Source organism: Sciurus carolinensis, chromosome 6 (genome assembly GCF_902686445.1).
Source record: "Sciurus carolinensis chromosome 6, mSciCar1.2, whole genome shotgun sequence".
NCBI classification, from domain to species: Eukaryota; Metazoa; Chordata; class Mammalia; order Rodentia; family Sciuridae; genus Sciurus; species Sciurus carolinensis.
Window position 1 is genome coordinate 114,688,720 of NC_062218.1, and position 26,423 is coordinate 114,715,142.

The following is a 26,423-nucleotide window of genomic DNA, read 5'->3' on the forward strand; positions in this document are numbered from 1 at the left end:
ACAAGTTAGAGCACTTGAAAGAAACTAATGTGCTGAACACAGTGGTGCACGCCCGTAATCCTAGTAACTCAGGAGACTAAGACAAGAGGATTGCAAGTTTGAGGCCAGTCTCAGCAGCTTAATGAGACCCTACCTCAAAATAAGAAAAAAAAAAAAAAAAAAAGTGCTGGAGTTTAGCTCAGTAGGTTGAACCCAGTGGGTTCAATCTCCAGTACTGCAAAAAAAGAAAAAAAAAAAACAAAATAGCAATAAAGAAACTGATCTGCCCCTTGCCCTTTGCAGTTAGCACAGTCTTGGATAGCACATGTTCCTTTTCTACCTTTGATTCCATAATTAAAGTAGTCTGAAAGCCATTAGGTTGTTTCCAGTATTTTTCAGCTGCAAAAAATTTTCTTGTGAACATCTTTGCACACATGTATTTCAAAATGCAGTTGTTCTCCAACTTGATTTGCATCAGATTGAGTATCCATTTACACTGGGACTTATTAAGTGCCTGTATTTCTATAATCTAATGCTGTGGATTATAATTTTCTGGCTTCAATGTTAATGTGATAATACAGATTATTTTATTTGTATTTTTTCATATGTACAAGTCATTATGTATATTTTCCTACATGTTGGTAATTATAACCTTTGACTACTTTTGTAATGCATTGATAGCCATTTCTAGTTAATTTAAATGTATTTTAGTATATATTAGTTAAATGCACTTTTTTTTGTTTTGAAATTTTTTCATGTGCTTTGCAAATATTTTTTCATCTCTTTATTTGTCTTTTGCGTCTGTTTATGCTAGTCCTCTTCCCTCCCCAGCAAAATATCTTAAACTGTGTAGTCAGGTTTATAATTTATGTATTTTTATGGCTGCTGGGTTTTATATTGACTTAGGAAGACCTTTTTTACTCCAAGATTATTAAACTTTTTTTCTTCTTTTGCCTTTATGGTACTTGAACTATCTTTAAGGTCTTTAACCAGGAGAAAAGAGATTTACCTTATTGATTTTGAGGGTCATATTTCTCTATAATTTTTTATCCCATATTTAAAAATTCTCGAGACCTTAATATAAATAGTTCTTGTTAAGAGTTGTGTCTGAATCACCCAAAGAGTGGTTAAGTTTTCTTCATTTCCCCAAATACCCAGTCCCTGGTCCCCACCCTTATTCTGGTTCTTGAGCTCCTTTGTGTGCATTTAGAAAAAGCTTCAGACAACTGATCTGAAGATTCTCTCTCTCAGGACGAATGTTAGGAATGGTTATTAGAATTTTTTTAAAGGTGGTTCTGTATAGAAAAATCACCACAGTATTGCTTTAAATATGACTTCATTAAGGTGTTTTACAGGTGTTTAATTTCTATACTTGGTCAAATGGGAGGTAGAGTCAGAACAACTTAATGATTTGCAGCTCTAGCCCTAGGAATATTTATACCCAGTAAATACACTCACTAGCGTTTCCTAGAATCCTAGGGTAGAAATATTCCTGCACAGACGAACTGCTTAAGTAGTAAAGATGAGCCATGACTTTGCTTAGTTAGCCATTTTGGTTTAGTAGCATGTAGATAATTGCTGTGGAGGCAGGAGGAAATGTTTGGGGAATGTATAAAGCATGCAGTTTCAAGTATTACGGCTGCTGGTCTGATCTATGGAGGTCATCTCTCCTGGTCAGCTGGGCTTTGACTTCTTTTATGATCCTGGACAAACGCCACTGTTTTCTGGGCTTTGTTTTCTACTTGGACTGTTGCCTCCCGGTTCCAAAAGAGTTCTAATTTCCCCCATTCCTACTTATTGCACTGGAGACAGATGTCTTTTATCTACACTTCTCCCATTTTGTTCTGTAATATCTAATGTATGTTTCTCTGCTAGCCCCAGACCCTGAGGACATGGATGCCATCTTATTTTTATTTCAGTCAATATTTGTTGAACTGGATGCTCTTTTAGTAGGGTCACAGAGTAGAAGAGGGCCTGAAGGCTGGCTCCACTGGGTCTCCATCTTTTGTCTTTCTTTCAGGTAGAGATCACAGGCACAGACACTACTGGGAATTATTTGGATTTTCTTCTATCTTGCACTTATTTTGGCATTTTATCTGTCATCTGGATAATCAGTTATATTGTGCCTGCTTTCTCTGGGTCTGGTAGTGCATGTCTGTTGAATTTTAAAGAATAAAGATAAAGATGATTTACCCAGAAGGGTTATGTGGTGTCAGAATAACAGATTACAACGGCATCCTGTTTGTTGGCAGATTTTTGTTTGATGATTTCTTTGTTGCCCACAAAACCCTCAGGACTAAAGTGGAAGGCTATGCTTAAAAAAGAAAAAAAAAAGTCATTATTCAAGAAAAAAGAAAGAAGTGTTTATTGGAAAGCTGACACCGAATCATCAATCTAATTTGCAAACAAAAACTTTTAAAAAACCAGTCCAGGAGTTTGGAGTGTGTTCAGATCTTTGGGACTCAGGCATGAATCTGGCCCCTTTCTCTCTGCTGATATTCATATAAGAACTTGAAGCACAGCCCATTCTGAGGAGTTTGGTGTGTAATCACTGATTACAATCATATGTCATTATTAGCTGTAACTGTTGTTAAATAGAACAATGGTTTGATTTTTACCTTGAAGTTGTCCATTAAACTCAACATGTTATTAAAGCATATCCTCCCCCCACCAAATAGTCTTGCTGTTATGCGTTCAGTAGATTGAAACTATTCATGTTTATTGTGAAAGTCTGCTTTACCTGAATGAGTTTTGTGTTAGCCACCGCATGGTTGTGGTTCTTATGGAGCCTCTACCCAGTTGCATGTCTTTTTTGCTAGTAGAGAAAGAAATTTGATAATAAGATATATTATAAAAGATGATGGATGATGCAAATTAATGAGAAAGCTAACATCTATTGGAGTGAGCAAATACAGCATCAGCAAAGCCTGAGAGTAGTTTCCTCTTTGAGAAGTTCCCCAGATAAATTATTTACTTAGAAGTCTTATTTCCTTTCTAATATCAAAAGGTACAATCGATAATTTTTACTCTTGGTACAATACTTAGCATTTAACTGCCCAAGGAATGTTGGTTGAATTCAGTAGCACCTTAAATTATGTGTAAATACTTCCAAAGGAATATGCTGTTGGTTTTTTATGACAGTCTTCAAAGGTCATAAGAAAACATTTTATTGCTTTGGTTTCCAGGCAGAGAAACTGAGGTTTAGAATGAATGTCAGTGCCTTCTAGTTTATTGAGTATGTACTACAATGAAAAAGAGGCACAGCTTTTGCCCTTGAATTTATACCTGGTCTGTTCTTACCTCATCTTGTAGGTTTGGATTTTAATGAGCATCTGAGGACCCTCTTTCCAGGAATTAAAAAAAAAATAATAATAGAAGAAGAAAGAAAAGGTGCACACACACACAAACCTTTGCTTCTATAATCACAGGGTTTCTCAGACTCCACAAAGTCTTTGAAGCTCAGGTACAAAATCTTTGATTTAACAATTGCTTGTCAACAAGCCCTTGAATTAAGTGATTTGCTCAGGGGCCAAACAGCCTGACTACTGAGAAGCAACAGGAACCCCATGCTTCTTTTTCCTCCCCTAATGTTTTCCCCATACCCCATGCTGATTCTGAAATGATGAACAACAAATTAAATAATGGGAAAACTCTTTGTAAATATAGAGTGTTTTACAAATATAAATGCAAACAAATCTGTAAGTGACAGGGAAACCCAGGCCACACATTTGGAAGTGGCTTATATTCATGAATTAGGGAGCCTTCTAAAACCCCACTAAATGTTGAGTTGCCAGCTGTTTGCTTTAATCTTATCATTTACAAAAAAATCCAGCAATCCTCACTGATGTGTATGTTAAATAATGATATAAGCAAAATGAATGCTGTGCCGGTGGCCTCTATTTTTGCAAATGCTCTCCATATATGGGTTGTGAGAACTGGTTTAATTCTAATTGCAGAAATATCAATGGGCTTTATATCTGTCTTCCTGAGAGTTGTAAAGAAGAAATTTAAGTACTTAGAGAACACACATTTTGATTTTTGTTCTACAATGGGAAGAACCATGTTAGCTTGAAGAACCTCATTAATGTGAGGGTTAGTACTGTTAGTTTCTCTTAATTAAATTTTGGTGGATGGCAGAAGTATTAGAAATAGAATACAGATGAGATTTTACAAAATTTCTGATTTTGAGAGTAGAGAAAAAGCCAGTGGTTATTTCTACTGTGCATGATAATTTAAAAATAATTCATAAATGACTCCATTTGTGTGATGCCAGTATTAAAAAAGGGATATGGTGAAGGCTTGCCTGTCTTTATTCACCAAATAGCAGTTTTGCAGACCCTTACAAGTTCCCATATGTTAGTGAAAAACATTTTCCAAGGAATTGGCAGTGTTGTACTTTGTAGCTGATGCCAGCTTCTTCCTTGGGCCAATTCAACAGAGAAGAGAGAGAAAAAGCCTTGTTTTAGTGGCTGAATTACTCTGACAAGCTTTCACATTGCCCCTCCTCTTATTAATATTCTTTTTGATGTGAGCTTGTAAAACAGAGGATTGGCTGTTAATCTCCAAGATCTCAAGGGCTTTTGGCAGTGGCCCATAATTGATGTGTTCACATGGCTGTTGTCTGACTACTAATGATTAGACAGCAGTGTTATCTACCAGCTAAATCAGTGTTGCTTATAAATCACACTTGATAAACTGCAGTTTCATTTCTTCAAAGAGTCCGTACATGTCTACATACTTTGATAGAACTGCCAGAGGCATTTCATGATTCTATGACAGCTTAGATTAGGTTTATTTTTCATTTCTGTTTGACAAAATATTAGACTCTCTAACGCATGTGAAAGAGAATTTGTTTTGTTCCCCTAACAAGGCACTTGGGGAATGATAAGCAGAGGAAGATTACCTGTTCTCAGTGGGAGGGTGAACAGGTTGTGATGGCAGGTTGTATTTTTTTTCCTTTGCGACTTACTCCAAGGTGAATGGAGTGGGGTGGTAGTACTTGGGGTCATGCCACTCTGAAAGAAGGAGAGCAGAAGACTCCGGGGAGAAAGTTCTCAGAATGTGGGCCTGTGCTCAGATTGTGACATGGCTGGGGAGGGCCATCTAGAAGTGTGAGATTGTGCTGACTGTTCAGTCATAGTGTGTGCTGAGCCCATGCAAGGTATGACTTCCTTTTATAGAAGGGCCAGAGAAAACAAGAAGGTTCTACAACAAGAAGAGGTAACAGCCACAGAATAATACCTGTTGTTCTCCACTGCCTGGTGCTTGCTGACCACAGACACATCCAGAGTTCCCCATTTGCCCCAAACTTTGCTCACTACAAACAGGAAGCCTGGTTGCATGTCCCATATACATGGTGGGCTTTGGGAACTTGACACTAAGTCATGGCTCTTTACATAAAGGCCACAGACTCCTCTGGCCCAGAGCTAACTTTTACTATTTGTAAAAGTAAAAAACAAAAGGATTTAATTTTTAAGGTTATTTTGTTGCCCTATGCATGTACTGGGGCACAATTGTTTATTAATGATAGTTAATCTTTAATTTTGAGATCAGATGTTTTTAGATTTCAATGAAATAGTTAAATCAGTATCGTCTTTTTTTTTTTTTTTTTTTTTTTTTTTTTTTTTAAAACTGGGAATTGAACTCAGTGGCACTCGACCACTGAGCCACATCGCCAACCCTATTTTGTACTTAGAGACAGGGTCTCGCTGAGTTGCTTAGCACCTCGCTTTTGCTGAAGCTGGCTTTGAACAAGATCTTCCTGCCTCAGCCTCCCAGGCTCCGGGATTACAGGCTTGCCCCACTGTGCCCAGCTCAGAATTGTCATTTTTAAGAAGCTGATTTTTTTCATGGGTTTTTAAAAAATTATATTGCTTTGAAGAGAAGTCTGTATGGTTTTAAGGTATATCAGAGGTTGAATATTTTATCAAAATTCATTAACTTTTATTCAGAGTATTAGGTTCTGTGGCAAAGATCAGGGTGGGGGTTCTGTTAATATATTGCTACAGTTAGTGGAGTTCTTGGATATAGGAATGCAGGAGACCGCACTTAGCACCAGAGCTGCTTAAAATAAATTGTACTTACCCCATCCAGAGCAAACAAAAGAGCCATGAGTGCTGCAGAGTTTTGATCTCCTTAATTCCTGGGGTCAAGTTTATTCCTCCGCTATCTAAGAGTGGCTTTGACATGAACATTCCTTTTCCTTAGTAAATTTTAGGGTTGTAATTAAAATAAGCACTAACGTCAAGGAATAAATGTTTATTGAAAAGTGTGAACATTGACTAACAAAGGTACTTAACTAACTTGCTTATCTTACAGTGATTCATGGTTGAATCTAATACTTTTTTTTATTATACAAAAGCAATTTATAAGTTGTTTTGGTTATGGTTATTAGATTTTAATATACTGGGAAAATACCCATGATTAACTCAGAGAACACAGTCCTTCAGTTATTTAAATAGATGCTTCATTTAGTTTTGATACATAAAGCAACTATATTAGAGTTTCTAATGTAGCTGTAAATAAGAAAAAAATGCATTAAGAGGTATGGAGCATGGTTTTCATTATGTAAAGTATGTATGCATATGTAAGGACTGGATGGTAATATTAAAAATAAAAATTATGGGAATGTTTTAAAAGATTTTTATACCATCTTTAAGTAATGTTTTATTTTTAAAAGTAGTGTATGTACACACATCTATGAGTTTTATGAAGTGTATTATTACCATTATGGCAAAAGTAAGCATGCGTTTTTTTAATGTTAAAAGATATTAGTTCTTCTTGACTGATGGTTTAAATCATGATTCAAATCAACTTGATTTAAATTTAGCTTAGTCTGATGCTGAAACTGTTGGCAGGTGTTTATTGACTTACTGGAAATTATTGTAAAATTAAGGGAATGTATAATAGAAATATTTATTTCTATGTAAACATGGGAAGTTCTTTTGCCTACAGGGTGCTCATAGTTTGATATTAGTATATAGAATATATCCCCGTCATCTGCTGTTTTGGGGATCACATTATATAAAATATCTTATTCATTGGTTAAGAAATCTTGGATGCTTTGTGGTATATACTGTAAAGATTGTGGCTACATGTTCATTTGGGAGCTAATCTCTTATTGTTCTGTGTGACAAAAAACTATTTGCCAGATATGAGATTGAGTGATTGCCTCCCCCCACCAAATTAGTTTTTTTGTTTTCCCAATGTTGGGGATTGAATACAGGCCTTATGCATGCACTCTACCAACTGAATTACATTCCAGCCTCCCAACCCCCCATTAGTCTTAATAATTTCCTATTGTCATCCAAAAACTTTTCTGAAGTAAAAGACATGTAAAAATAAGTAAGTATTCTGGAAAAAAATGGATGCTAAGAGAATGTGATCCTGTCTACCCCTGTACTAGCCTTTAATCTTTCGTAACTCTATAAAGTGGATTAGTAATTATACAAGTACAAATGGATAGTAACATTTATTTCTGTTTATATCTGTGCATTGGTTCGAAGCCATTTTCATAGAGTTCATTTTATTTAATTCTTGAGATGCTTCTATAAAATTGCTGAGGCAAGCATTCTTAATTCTTAGATACTGACACTGGTGGATCCGGATCTCATTCTTAGGTGAGGATTCTTCCTAGACACTAGCTTCTGGAAGAGAAAAAAAATCATCTCCTCAAATAAAATCCTATTACATATGTGATTCTAAATAACTATAAATATTCTATTATAAGTCCATCCCTATGTATTTAGAGGTTTTCCATCTTTCATCTCTGTTGAGAACTATCCTGTGGTTTCCAGAGACCATAGTAGCTTGGTTTTAATATGTTGGCTTAGCCATATGGTAATGTAAGCTCTGTAAATGTGTTATTAAGGTTGGTGCCTTGGGTATCACTGGAAGTGGCAGGATCAGGTAGTTCACTCAGGATACCCATTGGATTTGTGACACAGCCCCCTGAAGTGAAGTTCACTTTTTGCCTTTTAGACTGCCCGTGACACACAAAGGATTAAGGGACATGGCATTTAGGAGTAGGGTCTGCTTTCTCAAAGATCACAAGTCATCTAATGGGAAAAGGTGATTGCAGTCCCAGGCTTGAGTCTTATTTCTTCTCCTGCATTGAGACAGACAGTTCCAAGTGTGTGTAGTGACCACTGTGGGCTGCCATTGACTGTTAGAGTGGAATTAAGGGAAGTGTCGGGAATTGGCAGTCTTTAAGAAAACCCCAGCCTTGCTCTTCCAGTGGTTGGAGGGGAGAGGGATTCTGGGCCAGCTCCGTAAGAGAGCTGGGTGCTCTTGGCTTCTGCATGGTGGTGCTGCACACTGTGTAGCCCTTTCTTTTTTTCTTTTTTTTTGATTGAACCCAGGGCCTTGTGCTTGGGAGGCAAACACTCTACCAACTGAGCTATATCCGCAGCCCACACTGTGTAGCCCTTTCTAATCTTGGAGCTGCTCTCCACTCTCCCTGATTACTGAGTCATTCAGCTCTTTCCCCTCACTCTCTTCTGTACCACTGCTGGGCTGTCCAGGGCTCTGCCCCTTTCCTCAACACTCCTCTCGCTTCTCCTGAGCCATCTTGTCCACTCCGCTGGCTCCATTACTTTCTCTGTACCAGCGACTCCTCTCTAGTCTAAATAATTCCCTTGAGTTCCAGCAGTTCTGCTCAGTATACTCATTGCCCCCCAGGTGACCCTCTGCTGAAGCTCTGCAGAGTGACACTTTCATCTGAACAGACACCTGGGATTCATCTTTTGGGTTTATCCTTTCCCTGCCTTCCTGGGTCCCATCTGCTCCCTGTCCCCACCATGGCTGCCCTCTTTTTCTTGGAATTCGATCATGGCTTCCTAATTATCTTTCTCCCTCTAGTTTTTCCTTCTCTCATGTGTTTTCCAGCAGATTTTTGAAGTGCTTTTTATCAGATGATCTTCCTTTGCCCCTGTTAAGAATCCTCAGTGCTGTCTTCTAACTTCACAGTGAACCCCCAGATTCTTAACCTGGTCTGTTTGTGAGCTGACTTTCAGCCTCAGCCCTTCCTGTCCTTCCTGGCTTCCTGAGCTGCCAACCCCTTAACTGAATGTAACATCCAGAGTGGTTCAGCTCTGCCCACACACCCCACCTCTTCAACAGGACAAATTCGACACATCCTTCTGATCCATCTCAGCACACTCCCTACGCCACCCCCTGGTACTTCCACAATGCCCTGAGCTTACCTGACCATCCCAGCCCCGACCACTCTCTCTGTTCTGCAAATACCATTTGTCTCCTCTGCCAGCCTCCGGCTTCCAAATGGCATCTGGAACAATGCTTGGCACATAGTGGCACCCACAAATTTTTTTTGAATGAGAGAATGACTTCCCCAACAATGAGGTGCACACAGCAGCCCTTGCAAGGAGGGTGTTGGGTCAATGCCTGGTTCCCCAGCACACAAACTAGGTCCTTTATCCACCTGAGACTCACTTGTTGAAATCATAGTCCTCCGCCATGAGCTCTCTTCCTCAGCCCTCTTCCTGTTTATGTCTGTTTATTCTAAAATGGAATGGCTTAACATCTTTTATTAAAGAGATGTCTTTAAATGATACAAGTATAACATGTTCATGTTAACACTCAGGTTAACACAGAAGGCTGTAAATGAAAAGTGATCCACTTTCCCTCCGTGTTTGTATATGAGAGGATACACAAGAAACTGCTAGAAAAGAGGTTCAGAAGTGGCCTACTGGATTTTAAAATCTGATCTATTCTTAGGAGGGCCAATAGCCCTGGCCTATGCGTAGCATTCTTTCATGTGGGGCTCTGTGAGAAGAAACTTTTTTTTTTTTTTCCCCCGAGTGCTGGGATTGGACCCAGGACTTTGTGCATACTAAGCAAACACTGCACTGAGCTATCTACTCAGCCCCCAGAAGAAACTTTTGAAAGTTTGGGTTGTGGTGTAGAACTTGGTAGAGAGAATGACCGATCTCACCAGTATAGCCCATGTTTTCTCATTTTTGCTTCTGATCCTGAGAAGTAGCGTCTTTCCTAAGACTTCAGTTTCCTCGGTTCACAAAAGCACATGAGGAAACCCCCACTGCTGTTGCTTTTTTTTATTACATGGTAGTAGTGAATGTGTCTTTTAAAGTACACTTGATCCTCTCATGTATATCTAAAAAGAACAAATAATAAAAAAGATTTTTGAAAACCCCCAAAATAAACAAAGTGTACTTGAGAATAGGTATGTGGCTAAGTATTATGTATGGAAATACCATATACATAGATGTATGTAGATATGTTCGAAAATAGGTACATACAAGCTCTATGATTTTTCTCTTTCTCTTTAACCATTTCATCCCTGTGATAAATGATGGGGAGCTTTACTAAGTTGTACTCAATAATTAAAGCTTCAGAACATTCCTAAATTTAGTGGGATGGATCAATATTTTGGATGGATGTTTGGGAGGGAGGGAAGGAAGGAAAAGATGTATACACTGAGCCTTTTAGACAAGTGTTCAAGTTTTGTGAGCAGTGCTACTATTTTGCAAGGAGGAATGTGGTACCAAGATAGTATCCTGGTCAGGGAGACAATATTGTCCTTTCTGTGGCTGATTCATGGTGCTTTGAAAAAGCAGGTTTTGACTCTTTTCAAGATACCGTCTTAGTTCCCACACTGTGTGATTCAGACACACCCCCGTCATTTAATTTGTAATGGGCAGCATATGTCTGGTTTACCATTCAAATGTCTTAAAGTTTAGTTGTAATCTCAAGTGAGATTTCTTAATATAATATAAAGAATTGCTGTTAGTTGAGAGGAATAGGAAGAAGGGGATTATCCCCCAACAGGTTTTCTTTCCTTCCTGGTCCCTGCCTTCCTCCTCTCTTCAAATCATGTTTGCATCCAGAAGGATGAGGGTCAGATACATTCAGCCTTTCCCTGATTTCTGTGTGACTTCAAGGAGAAACTGGGAGCTCTGCAAATCTGGCACTGTTTATCAGTGGTCAGTGTCAACTAAGATACATGCATTATTCATGTGATTTGAAATCGATGGGCTAATGTAGGTGTATTCCTATAAAGCAACACCCAGAGTTTACCATTTGACTCTCTTTTAAAAGTCTTTCTCTTAAGGGCCCAGAAATGAGATCTAATTGATAGACATGGAATCTGTATGAAACTTTTCAGGAATTCAGCTTTCTACAAACAAAGGGACTCATAAAAAGAATTAATCCAAGAACACAGGCTTTTCTAGTACCTTTACGATGGTCTCCTTTCTTTGTAGCTTATTTTCATGTTTTAAGTGTCTTTGGAAACAGGATGAGAGGAAATCAGAGAATGCTTTTGAACGAGATATGAAAACACTGATCATTTACTGCTACTATTTAAAGCACTCCCAGCTCTGTGCAGTGAAAGATGTCAGCGGCGCTCTCAGACAGATTGAGTATCTGTGGCTCAGCAATGGACGGGATTCTTTCAGAGAACACAGATGAGGCTAAGTATGTGACAACTGATGTGCTCTGGTGGAAGAGTCCTCGAGGTCCCAGCATCTGCTCCACCTCTACAACTGTCACTTTGCAGTGAACTCGACACATTAAGGGCCTTCAAGGGGAGATTTAGTTTGGCTTCAAAACAAAAATTTAAAGCATTGAGTAGAGTCATTTAATTATGCTTAGTCTTTACATGCTCAGTACCTTCTGTTGTACTTTGAAAACTGTCAAGGCTAGAGGATGAAGTTAAAAATAGTCACTGTTTGGAACATATTTGACACATGTGACCGACCATGTGAGCCTCTGCTTTGTGACTTGTGCACAGAGCCACCTCTGGGGTGACCACAACAGTTGGTGACACCCTCCCCCACACAGCACCATGAGGTGTTGGATTGTTGAAATCAGGTTCTGGCGAAATGGAAGCATTCATCTTGACCCTGTGGGGCCACAGACCTTGCCCGACCCAGGGGGTCAGTTGCTAAGCCCAAAACACATTTCATTAACTGAGACTGCTGTGACTTGTTATTTAAGACAATGTTGGTTTTCACAGCAGGTAGTGCAAAAATGGAACTAGTAATATAATTTCCACGTATGTGTACATAGTTGTAGCTTGTGGAATTGAATGAGTTTAAAACAATAGCAACAACAAAACCAAACCTGAGCTTTGGTTTTAGAAGGAGGTTTCTGAAGGGAATGCAGTATTTGCTGGGAAGCCTTGAGATGCTCTGTTTCAACCTGTGGGCAAAAAACACAGATTCAGGAGTGTGGCTTCCAACATAATAGGGGAGAGTAAGAAATTACCATTGGAGGAGGTTTTCTTTCCATCTCGTCTTCTAGTGTACATTTAAAAGAGTTTGCCTTTGACGCTAGACCAGGGCAGACCCAATTCTGACTCAGCCAAGGCATTCTAAGTCTTCTTTCTAGTTACTTAACTTTTCCCAAGTTTCCTTTTCTTCATCTCTTAAGGTACTTCTATTCACAATCTTATGAAGATTCTTATGAAGAATGCAGAGTATAAGCCTGCCTATACTATAAATGTCAAAACAGTTAAAAATTCCTCTATGGTTTTTTTTTTTTTTTTAATACTAAAGTTGTGGCCAGGGGGATTTTACCACTGAACTACATCCCCAGTCTTTTTTTTTTTTTTTTTTTTTTATTGTGGGATAGGGCCTTGCTGTGTTGCTGAGGGTCTGACTAAATTTGGTGAGGCTGGGTGTGAACTTGAGATCCTCCTGCCTCAGCCTCTGGAGGGACTGGGATTACAGATGTGCAACACCACAACAAGCGTAATCCCTCTGTGTTATACGTGTGAAACAGTAGCTGCTGCCAGTGTTCTTACTATTTTTACAAGAAAGATTGTGGACTTTGAGACTTGGAAGCTTTGACTTTAAATTTCAGTTCCTCAGATAAGTGACACATACTGTTAGATCTTTAGTTTCTGCCTCTGTCAAATTGGGGTGATGGGGAGTTAAAGGAGATGGAATTCTGGCACCTTAGACTCTTAGTGAGAATTTGTTCATGTTGTTTGTGCAGCAAGCTGTGAAGCATAAATTGCTCTGATCATTGTTCTGAAAAGTCTGCATCACATTAGGAAAGGGAGGATTAGGAACAACCACAGATATAGTGGTTCCAGGTTTGTCCATCAGGGATGGAAATTCAGACTTGATTAACTCACAGAGAGGTTTTAAGCCTCCCCTGCTTTGCTGATGAAGCTGTGATGTCAGGCAGATGCCAAGTGCGATTCTGTGGCACTGGTCACCTCTCAAGAGTGGTGATTTCTCCTACTGTAGTGCAGGCTCTGTCTAATGCTTTTTAAATTAAGAGGTGACTGTGGGCAATCTCATAAAATAGCCAAATACTAGGACATGGAGAAAATGTGAGCATTAAGTAATCATAACCCAGCATGCTCATAGAATATAAAAATATCGACTCTGAGCAAAATAAAACACCATCCCCCCTCTGGTTGTTGGCAATCTGAGAATCCCAGGATTGAAGGGTTAATAGTAGGATGGGTGTGGAGATTTGTGGCAACAGATGGCAGAAACCTGGGGCCAGCTCCCTCCTGCAGGGTTCCGCCCTGACCCGGCCAAGGCAGGGAATGGCTGCATTTAAGAGACTTGCCTATCTGCAGTGCTGGGCTCCACCTTCTCCCTCTGCCTGGCAGCACTCGCTGCCTCATGCCACAGAGCCACCTGAATGTCCATTATTCCATCCGGGTGGAGCAGGAGTGCCCACTGGAGTGCTCCCCAGCCCTGCCCTGGAGACCCCTCCTCATTTGCCGTCAGTTTGCTGGTACTGAAAACCATCTCTGGCTGACGCTGTCAAATGCTGGAGTGATGAAAACCTGCCACCACCAGCACTCCAGCCTTGGAGTCGTCCTTGTTCATCAGCACTCAGGAAGCCCTTGAAATAAGGTGAACAGAGGAAATATTGCCAGGACCTCTGCAGAGTCCCCCCACCCCACCACCAGCCCTCCGATTGCACACGCTAAGTGCCGCTATCTGTGTAAATAACCTTTTCTTCCCCGCCTCCCTCTGCCCTCCCTGCTCCCCCCTCCCATGCTCTTAGACTCTCTGGCGTGATAAATAGCCAGGCTACTGCTCAGCGTGCTCCAACACCTGGGAATAATCATGCAAAAATAACAGTGAGAGACTGCCGCGCGTCTGTTCTTGACATTAACTTTCCTCAGTTTGACAGGCTGCCACCACCAGCTGTTAGACTTATGGGTCTTTTTTTTTTTTTTTTTTTTTTTTTTTCTTTTCTACTGGAGATGGCTGCTTTCCTGCTTTCCTCTTTTGGCCTCTAATAGGTTACATCAGTGCCCCATCAAGATGACAGAAAAGAGGTTGGACAAAGGAACCGTAGCTAAAACTGGCCATTTCTTTAGCTTGATCTCTTACTCTAGTTGTTATTAGACCAATAATGCCTCAATGACTTTTAAATGAGGAATATCTGATTAGAACTGTATTTGAGTTTCTCCCCCAGAATGATATTCAGAGCTGCCTCTCTTGAACTGCTCTTTGGTGTAGTAAATCCTGGCATTTTGCCCTAAGGGACCAAACCACTTATCTATTTTTTTTTAGTTCAGGTTTCAGATGTTTTTGTAATAATGATAATAACATGTACAGTAGTAATCACTCCTGTTTATTGAGTGCTGCTCTGTACCAGGTGCTGAGCTAAGGTTATTTGTGGGATGTCACCTAGTCACATTAGGCAAGTGCTGTTGCCATTTTGTCATTGAAGACAAAGGCCCAGAGAGATCAAGTGGCTTGCCTGAGGTGACACAGCTAAGGGTTAAGGTGGGATTTCAACTCCAAAGACTGATGTCTGCGTCCCTTGTCTTTCACCAGGGCCCTGCTTTTTTCACACAGGCCACCAAGGACAGTCCTATGGATGTGGTTCAATAATACAGCTGTGATTTTGATCTATTTATGTGATGATTTGGAGTGTGACAGTCTTCCTCACTAAGCAGTTAGTCCATGAGGGTAGGGATGTGGTTGGTTTGGGCCAACTCATTCTAGCAGGTTCCGTGGTACCTGGCATCCAGCATGTGTGCTATAATTGTCTGTTAGGTGAATGTGTGATTGAGTTTAGGTAAGCAGGAGTAAATTTTTTTGATGGCAGTGCATGAAAAGAGGTGCAATTAGAGATTAGTGGAAGGAAATTTTTGTAGTAGTTTAGAACTCTTTGGGACCTCCATGGCAATCGCATCATTGCTATAAAACTATAAAATGGGGGTGGATTAAGCCAGTCGACTGCTGCCAGATGCCAGTATATGAAAGAAGCAATATTTCCCCAGGCTGAGCTTCTCTGGGTTAAGCCCCTTTTTCTTGTACTTTTAACACACTTTAACCGCACTTAACCATGCATTTGGAGGGGATTATAGATTTATGTTAAATATAGTAGGATATAAAAAGAGCTTTGTAAGGTTGTGTGCAGGGTTAGGGAACTGTAATATCAGACCAGGGACTTTTTTTTTTAAGCCAGTGTTTACTGAGCTATGCACTGCACTGAGCATTCGCTTTGCATGAATTATCTCATTGAATCTTTGCTGCAACCCAGTAAGTGAAACTGTTTGTTATCATTCCCATTTCTTAGATGCAGACAGCTGAGCCCAGTAACTTACTCAGGGTCCAACACAGCAAGCACAGGTAGGGCCAGGATATGAATCCCAGGGTCACCACCTAGGAGGCTGCCTCCTCTTAGGATGAGGTCCTGTGGAAATCTTTGCTGCCTTCTGCCTTAATGAGCTTCATTGTTTGAAGGGATTGTGGTTCAGTTTATGGACCATTGACCTGAGAGGTCAGGGTGCAGTTGGGTTGATCTTTTGTATAAGGCAAAAATAACTACTGAGCATCCTTTAAAATTCTGCTTTACATATGGTACCACATATAGTACATGCAGCTTCGGGGGTGACACCATGAGATACACATGAGAACTGAAACCTTTTTGTGGGGGGCATCTTCCACTGGGGGCATTACCTGGAAGAAAGAATTGGCCACATTCTTTGAATTATTTTCCTCTCACCCTTCTTGGTCTCCCAGTATGTGCAGAACTCTTGTAAATTTTCTGCTACTCTACTCGGCTCGCCCCAGCTGCCACTAGTGGTGGCTTATTGCCCTTGCACAATAGAGGCTGCTCTTTTCTCCCTAGGTCGCTTGACCTCAGTGACCTTCTTGGTGGAACATTCTATGACTGCTTCAGGGAAAGGCTGGAAGCACAAACTCGAGCTGCCTGTGCGGGGCGAGTTAAATGGGAAAGCTGAAGTAGAGTTCAGCCCTGGTATTGATGCTGTGGGTAATGTGGGCCCAGCAAAGCACATTATCCAATTTAATTTTAAGCTGTAATAGAAATCCATATCCCTCTCTAATGTTTCAAGTACTGGCAAAAAAAAAATTGGAGCATTTTTAAAAATAGCATACCTGTCCTGGTGCAGTGGAGCACGCCTGTAATTCCAGCGACTTGGAAGGCTGAGGCAGAAGGATCACAAGTTTGAGGCCAGCCTCCACAACCTAGAAAGACCCTGTCTCAAAATAAAAGATAAATAGGCCTGGGGATTGTAAGGGTTGGAGAGTTAGCTCAGTGATAAAGTGCCCTGGGTTCGGTCCCCAGTACCCAAAGAACAAACCAAAACAAACCTCAAAAGCATACTTGCCAAATAAAACACTTCCAGAGTATCTCAATTCTCCATCTCCAAACCCCTTTCCCATTGGTGACCTCTAGAGAAGAGGGGCCTGCCACAGACCACATGGGTGGTCTTTGTACTCCATTCTCTCCCCAGGGAGAAGAGAAAGGGCCTGCTGGGGGGAGAAGGCAGGGTTCCCTTCATGCTTCTTAAGAGACACAGGTGGTGCCCATCCAGTGACTCTGGGAATGGTGGATTTGAGCTACCACAAGCAAAGCCAGTACAGGAGAGAAACTAAGAGAAATTCACTTGTGTAAATAAAAAACCTTGACCTTTTAAGACTATTACCTATCAGGTTTAAGGGTTTTAGACTATTATCATGTCGGATATTCATATTTATAGTTCAACATCTCCGAACCTTAGCATTGTCATTTTTAAACATGTTGGACAGGGTTCTAATTTCCCATTTCTAGTATCACCAACTAAACTTTTGTCATTACATTTGGATTGTATTAATGAAAATAAGCAGTTGATTCATTTGTAGGCCTGTAGGATATCATGGCCCCACCCTCGAGCCAACCAGATTCTCAGAAATCTGGTATCTTTGGACTGGTGGTGTAGCTCAGTGGTAGAACTTGTGCTTATCATGCATGAGGTCCTGGGTTCAATCTCCAGCACCACCAAAATAAAGAAGAGGAAGAGGATAAGGGGAGAGGAGAAGAAGAGGAGTAGTAAATTAGATCTTTGGAATTATATAAATATCACTGATAGTATGGTGTATTTGTATGCACATAAATACAGGGATTTGGTCCCAGAAATCTATGTGATAGGATTTATCATCAACAGAAGGCCGAGGAATATACATTTTCTGTTTGAGGAAAACACCTCAGAAGTGTGAAGTGACTCTTCAAGGTTACAAGCTAATTAGTGTCAGACTGGAGGCCAAAATCCTGGAGTCAGCATGTCCTGCTCCCTTAACTTCTCTAGCATTCATTGCCCCATTGTGTCCTCAGCTCAAGGAGCTGATGCTTTCTAAGACCCCTTTTTAATTTTATTCCATTTTCATGCGTATTCTTCTCCAGTTCAGTTGTCTTGGTATTAATGGAGGCTGTCAGTCAGGCCATGTAAAGAACATGACCATTTCTTTACATTCCATTTTGTCCTTACAGTTTATACACATAGCATTGAATTATGGCCAGTTTACAACAAACTATACAAATTATGAAGTTTTGGGGAGCAAGTAGAACTGATTTATAATTTTCTTTCTTTTTTTAAATTCTGGAAAATGATTCTAATCCCACACTGCTTTTCAGTTGTAATAAAGACTACAAGGTAACATCAGATTGTTTTTTTCCCCTGCTTAAATTTCCTGCCTCAGAACCCCTCTCTTCATTTGTCAGCCCAATTTAAAAATAGGAACTATCAGCGTGAACTTTGATCCATATTAAGGTGCATTTACCCAGAATCATAAATCATCATATCTGGGTTTTGGGACTGCAAAAATGCTTTCCTCTCTTGGACTCTGTGATCAAAAATATAGAACAATAAAATGCATGGAGCAAAAGAAGTTTTATGGCAGCTTTGAGAGCAGGAAATTAAGTTTCTTTAACATGCAGATGGGTGAAGGGCTGTTCTATTGCGGCTTGGATCACTCAGGCAAGTGAACGTCAGTTTATCACTTTAGTGAAATGCAAACTGTAGAAGTAGTTCCTACAGGCATTTGAACAAGGAGCCCACACAGCTGACTGCTTCAGCTGTTTAACTGGGCGCACACTTCCTCATCTGATTCTCTTGGAATATATTCTTTTTGCTTTGCTTTATTACATTTTTTAAGCAACAAAGACTATGATATTACATCTGTAGCCAAGTGACTGCAGAGGATAACAAGGGATATATGTGAACAACAGATAAGATAGCATTTTACCAGAACAACCTTCTATGCATCCTTTTTAAACATTTATGATGTGTTAGCCCAACTGATAATGCAGCATGTCATCATTTTTAAGCAGGCCATGTCTATGGGCAACATCAGGATATAGGATAATCTGGAGTCCTAGTACAGGTGTGTTTTGTGTAGCTTTTCCCACAACCAATAACCTGTCACCAGGTTCAAAGCTATTCTGTAGTAGGTCCAAGTTGGTAAGTGGCAAAATAAGGAATAGGTTGTTGGTGATCTACCTATGTAGTGTATGCATAGGCTTTGATTCATCATGATAGACTTCTAGACTTACTCTTTTGCTGACCTCCTGGGGACAGGGTGCAAAGGAGATATCTTTGCACCACAAACTCTTGTACTTGACTGTCATTTCTGTTTCCTGTATTGAGAAAGAGGGCCATTAAGCATTGGCTAAATTCATCAGGGATCTTGAAAGGCAGAATCACTAAAAAGGATTTGTGCACTGGAATAATTAATATTCTGTTGAAGTTGGGCACACACATTTATTTCTCCTCTTTTATGAATTCTGCTAAACTTTGCAATAGAAAACTTAATTAGGAGTTGATGTTTAATACATGCTAATAATATCCAGTTTATGTGTTTCAGTGTGTGTAATCAAGTTTATATATTTTATATATTCAGCAGAGTAAATTAATATATTTTAGTGGTGATTTAATTCATTATGGTTTATAAAGTACTTTGAAAACAATTTCAGTCCGTTTCCTGTACTTAATTTTAAGTCCAATAAGGTAGGCCTTATTGTTTATTGATATTTATTGGAGTTAATCCTTTGGAAAAGCATATAATTTTGAAAATAAGATTTCAGTCCAAGTGGAAAATAGTGTTAATTTGAACACATTTTTCATTCACATCTACTGAGACTAACAAGTTGTCCATTGGTGAATGTAGAATATTGCAGGCCTGGCTGTAAGTCAGGAAGCTAGTGCTCTTACGTTTACCTTGTTTGGCATGAAAAAATACAATGCTCATTTCTATTCTACTTTATATTTTGGCATCATTAAAACCCTCAAAGTAGATTATAATTGCAAATGGAATTTGGAATGATGATGTATTCTAGAAGCGATGTAAACAGATTGCATTAAAAAGACTCGGGAATGCAGCGCCACTGCAGTAAGCCTGTCTGTCTTTCAGGTTGACCCCCTGTTCACAGTGCCAGCACCACCGCCACCGATTTCCAGCAGTCTCACGCCTCAGATTCTACCCTCCTACTTTCCCCCATCCTCATCCAATATTGCAGCACCAGTTGAACAGCTTTTGGTTCGGACTCGTTCCGTGGGTGTCAATACGTGTGAAGTTGGAGTAGTGACAGAGCCAGAGTGTCTGGGGCCCTGTGAACCTGGGACCAGTGTGAATTTGGAAGGGATCGTGTGGCATGAAACAGAAGAAGGTAAATACAATTTATTTTTCTTTATTTTCCTGTGCCCTCTACCCTGTGTTGTGTTTCTGTCCATCTGTGAGGGGAATTTGTTTTGTGGTATTCAGAGAGGAGAGAAAAGAGGGTTTTAGGCTCTCTGAATTTTTGTTGATCTAAGAACTGTGTTTGTTGTCTTGTTCATGGATGCTTTTACCTTTAGGATGAGTTGGTGCCCCTATAAGTGGTTCTCCACTTTAAGGGCTGAACAGGGAAGAACTGTGAGAAGCAGGGTCAGGGGTAACTTGATGTCACGTTCATTTTATTCTTGGTGTGCCAGACAGTCTGTCTGTCTTGATGTGATTGCTTTTGTGTTGTGGAGGCTTATGTTTACCTTCTGGATGGAGCAAGGGTTCTTGTACATAGCGAGGACCATTGTCATGATGTGGTTGTGGCTGGTTGGTGCTCAGAGCTAATGGAGCCAAGGTCAAAGGCTTACACCTAGTTGAGCCAGTCATCTCTTCTATGGCCAGAGACATGGGACCTTTCCTGCCCCTTAACTCAGCAAGCCATTTGGCAAGTGCAGTCCATTAGTCACAAGGGAAACAAGGTACAAGAGAAATGGATCGATTTGTCATTGCTATTGGAAATATAAATCAGAGCATGTGCCATGCTGGTAGTGGATCCACTTAGAGTTGGCCACGTCTCATAGCACATGGTCGTCAGGTACAGGGTGTTTCAGATGGCCTGTGTCATTAACAGGCCAACAAATTCTAAAAACCAACTGCCAAGGACCGAGAGCCCCTTGCTTCCTTCAGAATGGGTAGAGGAGTTTAAGGAAGAAGTATGCCCCAGGGGGCACCAGAGGGAACAAAGGAAAATAAAGAACTGGGGACACTTTTTCTCCCCGTTTACTAGACTGGTCAAGGATAAAGGGGGGGTGCAATTGTGAATATTACTGTCATTTATTAGAAGAGTAAAGACCAAGATGAGAGTAATAAGAAGTGTTTTACACTCAAAATCATTCATTAGGTTCCTCCGAATCAAGGGGGGGAAATTGAGGGCCAAAATTCAAAGGGAAGTAGAATATGTGCAAAAAAAGAGACTGAGTGGGTGGGAAAGAGGAATATGTCAGGGGAGTAATTGCTGGGCAAGAAGTAGCTCAAGCTCTTTCAAGATAGAAAAAACAAAGATTTTTAGATAAGGCTTTGAATTCTACTTACTACATTACACATACTTTTGTATGATATGTTTCATAATTAGATAAAAAAATTGTGTAGATAGTGCCAGAAAGAGAGAAAAAGACTTAATTACACAAGAAAAGGAAATGAAAATAGTATCTGTGATGTGCTCTCTTGTTTGCTTACATGGAAGTGATGGTTAGAATTTACTTTTGGCTTTAGAAATTTTGGGGTTTTTCATCTTCTCCCTCATTATATTTTTAATTGGGGTTTTTCAGACATTCTGGGAAGCAATTTAAAACAATACTGTGAAACCACATTGGGAGGAATTGATGTAAGAGGAGCTGGAATTAAATCGTTCTGAGCTTGCTTGTCTACTGGGGACCCCCTCCTCCTCCCAGCACCAGGACAGGCTTCTGTCTGATCACCTCCCTTTGGGTTGTGCACAGTTTGCCTTCCCTTGGATTTTTCCCTGGAGCAGAAGTGGTGGAGAAGGGTTTCAGACTAATACCTCAGTGTGAAAAGTATAGAAAAAGGAGTTGAGGCATTAATAAGATCACAGTTAATTAGTTTGGGTGCAGATTTTCAGGGACAGAAAAAAGATTCGGAAGGAACAAGAGTGAACTTCCATACACTTGGAGTCAGCTTTTCTTTGTACCTGGATAATTGCTCATTGGGATGAAGTGCTGTTTCCCGGTTCTTAGCTGTGACTTAGCACTCATCAGTTCAGTGCTTGTCATAATTTTATTTATTTAACTGTGGATTAGGAATGAGTTCCTGCAGTGTGATCTCACTGGGCGATGTGGTAAAATTAGCCACAAACTTTCTGGGACAGTTGGGGTTGTTTTTGAGTTTGCTTAGAAGTCTGGTTTAGTTTCAACTTTTAACCTTAACCTCTAATAAAAGATAGGATTATTTAGAAAAATAGACTCTGTCTTTAGAAACTAGCAGTACATGAATTGAAGTAGAATTCTGATACTCTGATCATATGTTTGAAGAGCTGAGATATGATTATTATTATTTGATAATGATATATATATAAAGCCTCACCATTCCACAGTGTCCTCTGAAAAGTCAGTTTGTTGATTCTGACGTGCCTGCTTTTGTGTGCTGCCATCCGTCTGTCTCTGCATATGTCTTTGTTCATTCTTATGGCAGACCCAGCCTGAGAGGCCTTTCAGGCACTGTAGCAGAACCTTGGGCAGCTCTGAACTTCTCTTTACTGCCTCATATTTTCCAGGATTTGGGGATGTATAGATGTTTACCATGATGATGAGAAGGAGCTGGAGATGTTAATAGAGATATTTTTCTGAATAAAACTAAACTTCTGACCTCCATAGGATTTAAGAGCTCATCTTGGTGAAGGCCTGGGTTATAAGACGTGTGTTTAATGTGCAACCATTTTCTAGAGCATTCCATTTGCATTCTTTTCTCAGTACAGTGTATTTAAAGCCTGTACCAACTTAAAAATGAAGTCCACTTGACCGTTAAATTTTCCCTTTGGGAAAAACAGACATAGAACAAACACATTTGGAGCCAGTTATTTGGCAGAGCTTAAAGAGATGGTTTTGGGGAGTAGGGAGGGAAAAGTAAGATACAATAGTTTGGTAGTATGAGGTTTCGCTAAACAAAGAGCTTTGAGTGGAGCACTTATAAAACTGTCAGGTGCTTTGACTAATGTTCTGTAGATTCAGTTGGGTAAAATCCCTTCCCTGGTGTTTTTATATTGAGGGTATTGTATATCTGGTGGTGTTTTTCACAAACCTAATTTGTTATGTGCATTCATGTGTGTGAAAGTTGTGTATGTGTGTGTGTGTTTTAAGGTCCTAGAATTTTGAGAGTTCATACTGAAAGTCTTTGGGGAATGTTGAATATTCTTGTGGGTTTGTTTGGCTGTGGTGAGACTGGAATGTGAAATCCCTATTTAACACTTAATTGTTCCTTGTGCTTGGAATTTGTCTTTAGAGGACAGTTCTTTTACTCAGAATCTTTGCCCCCAGTGTATTACCAGTACATGAAGTCCTGCTTGTCTTTAGAACCAAGTAAAGTGTTACTAGTGAAGTTCCCTCTGGAAAAAATTAGTGTTTCAGACCATGTTTCATAGGAGAGAAAAACTATTACTACATTTGGATGTTTGGTTATTCTACTCTGATCTTTCTTCTTTAAGGTGAATGCATAGGAGCAATGATGTATTGTACAAAATTACTCACAGATGTTGGAAAGAATTTCCTCAGCATTTCATTCCTGACATTTGGGACACACATGCCTATGTATAATTATTTGTTTGAGAATTTTGCTTTTTTGAGAAAGAAAAAAGCATGGTATATAAAGCACTGTGTATAAATACATATGTGTTGAACTTGGCTTTTTAGCTCTCATGAATGTATTTTCTTTTTGCATTTCATTGAATCATGTTACTAAATGGACTTATTTTTTTGTGGGGGGTGGGGCATAACCAAGAACATACTTGTTTCAACTAAGTCTATTGTCCATTGCTATGACTGTCATTTACTCTTGCCCTGACAGTATCATTCACATCCCCTCTAGTCTCTTTTAAGTATTAGACAAAACTACTGAAGAAAAGGAAGTGAGGGGAAGAAAGCTGGCATTTGCCAATGATGGTCTTTCAGACATCTATAGGTTATGGGACATTGGATCTCACTACTGTGCCTTTGAATCACCTGGGGAGCTTTAAAAACATGCAGATGTCCAGGTGCCATCACAGCATTTCCCTCGTCAGATGTGGTGATCTGGCGTTGGTCTTTTATCAGAGCCTTCCCAGGTGACTCTACTGTTGAGACAGTGGCAAACTACAGCCTCGGGACAGGGTGGAAAACTGAGCCTTCTGCAAGTTCCTTGACCATTTCCCTTTAAGGAAATCACGCGTATTATCGATTCACGTTCCAAAGTATGAAATGGACAGGGCACCTGTGTTGTTTATTCCACAGAGTAGATAGTGCCTATCAAGATGCTGAAGTGTGGCAGGTGAGCATGGTTGTCTAGTGACCTTTGAGAAAGAGGATCCAGCCTTGAACCTCGTGGTGAACACCACAGAGGATTTGAGGGGCTTCTTGAACCGCTAATTGATACCAATCTTTCTAATTTATTGATGTGGTGGGGATGTCCTTACTGTTGATTTCTCAAACGAGCCAGACACAATAGTTTCATTTCTGCGTGATCTCTGCTAAATGATTTTTGAAATAGTTTAGAAACCCATACTAGTAGGGGAAGTGGTTAAGATAGCAAAGGAAGAACTGGACTCAGAGAATCGGAATGAGTTTTCAGGGGGGCGAGAGTGATGAAAATTCAAATGGCAACTTAGGGTAGTGAGTGTGATTTTAATGGGAAGACGTAGCATCAGGTGTGAGAGGAGGAATGCTTGGTACCTCATAGGACGTTCCTCACCTGGTGTTCTATGTGTTCAGCTTCCAAGGGAAGAAAAGTGATTTGGGGAATTATTGTTTTAAAGGTAATTAACTGGAGAAATAAATGGTTCTTTTTTGAACCACTAGAGATGTCCTTAAAGTCTTCTGCTTCTTTTGTATCTCCAGTGTTATTAAATGTGCAGTGTAGGGGGTTTTAAACTAATTCATTAAAAGGCAAATGATCCTATGTAGTTGAGGATGGATTTAACATATGGTATTGTTATTCCTCCTCTGCAGTATTTACTTACAATCTTATTACTTCAAATAAAACATTTCTTTTAAAATTCTGATTACCTTGGGTAGAGATTCAACATTAATCCAGGCTAACTTTGTGTCTTCAGTAACTGAGCATGGAGTTTGTGCAATAACTGATGGAGTGAGGTATTATTTATGTAATTTTATAAATTCAACTTTGACTCATAAAGGGAGTAAGAGGAACACTTTTAACTTGTGTATTTCATTATACCTTCCCATCATTGATAATCAGAACCATACACTTATGGGGAGCTTTAGGATGGCCAGTGGTTGGTGCTTTCCATGAGTGCTAACTGGGGGTACAACATCAGCCCCTATCCAGTAGGTGAGTTTGTTCAGATGAGCCTTGTTTTATCACTGTGGTAACAGGGAAACGGGTTCAGCCTGGATTCTCACCAGAGATTCTCACCAGAATGCCACAGAGGTTTTGAGGGACTAAAAGAACTACGAGTTAGTTCTACCCAGTATCTGGGCCATCAGCTTCTCTCTTACCTTCTCAGGCCAACCTGCAGTAGGGTTTGACCATGAGAGAGTGGATTGAGATCCCTGGTGGCAGGGCAGCCCAGAGGCGGCCGTGTCCTTCCAAGTTGCACATTTACTGCCCACTTTGCCAATGGAAAAGGCAAACCAAGTTGAAAATCAGATTTGTGTGTTTGCTGGACCACAATGGTGAATTTTCCTCCCCCCTCCCCTCTCCCTTCCTCTTTCCTTCCTTCCCTCCTCCCTTCCGCTCTTTCTCCCTTCCTCTTTTTTTGTTTTCATTCTTTCTTCTCTTTTCTTAAGACAGGGTCTCTGCCCTGACCTCAAACTCCTGGGTTCAAGTGATTCTCTTGCCTCAGCCTCACCAGTAGCTGAGACTATAGGCACAAATCCATGCCAGCAAAAAAATTTCTAATAAAAATACAATCCACTTAAGGATACATAATGAACAACAAAATTCACTGAAGTACTTTCTTTCTTAAGGTGAGTGAAACTAATGTTACCAACTTTCAAGAGTATAAATGGAGAGTGGGTCTTCACATAGGCACACAGAAGACAATAAAGATTTATTGAATGAAGGAGAGGAAAAGGATCAGAGAGGTTTCGTGGATTTTGTGCCATTTTCCAGTGTTTGTTCTGCTTTCCCCCACGCCCCACTTGTTTTACGCCTTCCTGATGAGGTGATGTGGTCAGAGTTCGGGTAGCACGAGTGATTGTGTGTTTTGCTGCACAGCAACAACATGCATGGTCACTTTACCTCTTGCCAGTGTGAAAAATGTGCTGCTCTTAAGTAGGATTCAGCTTACTGACTTTAGACCAAACATTTAGTTTCTGGTTCATTTGGGTGTGTATGTTGGTATGGTGACGTTGGGCGTTAAGTGATGCAGCAGTAACTTTTGAACTCTCCATATAAAGGCATCTTGTTACCCCTTTTTGTTGGTTGATATTATAGCTAAACTTCCCCCACTCCCCCATGGTACTGGGGATTAAATCCAGAGCTTCACGAATGCTAGGCAGGTACTGTACCACATTGAACTTGTGATCCTTCTGCCTCAGTCTCTGAAGTTGCTGGGATTATAGGCATACACCACCACGCCTAGCATGAAATTTAACTACTGTGTGTGAATATGGAATGTAAACATTTAAAAGCTTTTTTTAGGACATGGATGTAGTAGAAGATTAAAGTTGTCTTGTAGGACTTGTGTGTGTGTGTGTGTGTGTGTGT

At 40.1% G+C, this 26,423-nt stretch overlaps 1 protein-coding gene and 1 non-coding gene across 7 annotated transcripts in view; both read left to right on the forward strand.

Annotated features, from left to right (window-relative positions):
• Znf608 (zinc finger protein 608) overlaps nucleotides 1–26,423 on the forward strand; it is a 105,158-nt gene that overhangs the window by 23,326 nt on the left and 55,409 nt on the right. For all 6 annotated transcript variants that reach the window (XM_047556240.1, XM_047556244.1, XM_047556239.1 and 3 more), the window contains one exon: nucleotides 19,638–19,893. In XM_047556240.1, the coding sequence (XP_047412196.1) occupies nucleotides 19,638–19,893 (256 nt within the window). The remainder of the gene's footprint in view (nucleotides 1–19,637; nucleotides 19,894–26,423) is intronic.
• Nucleotides 17,161–17,232, forward strand: Trnad-auc (transfer RNA aspartic acid (anticodon AUC)). Its single transcript has one exon. It is a non-coding gene; the product is annotated as a tRNA-Asp (tRNA).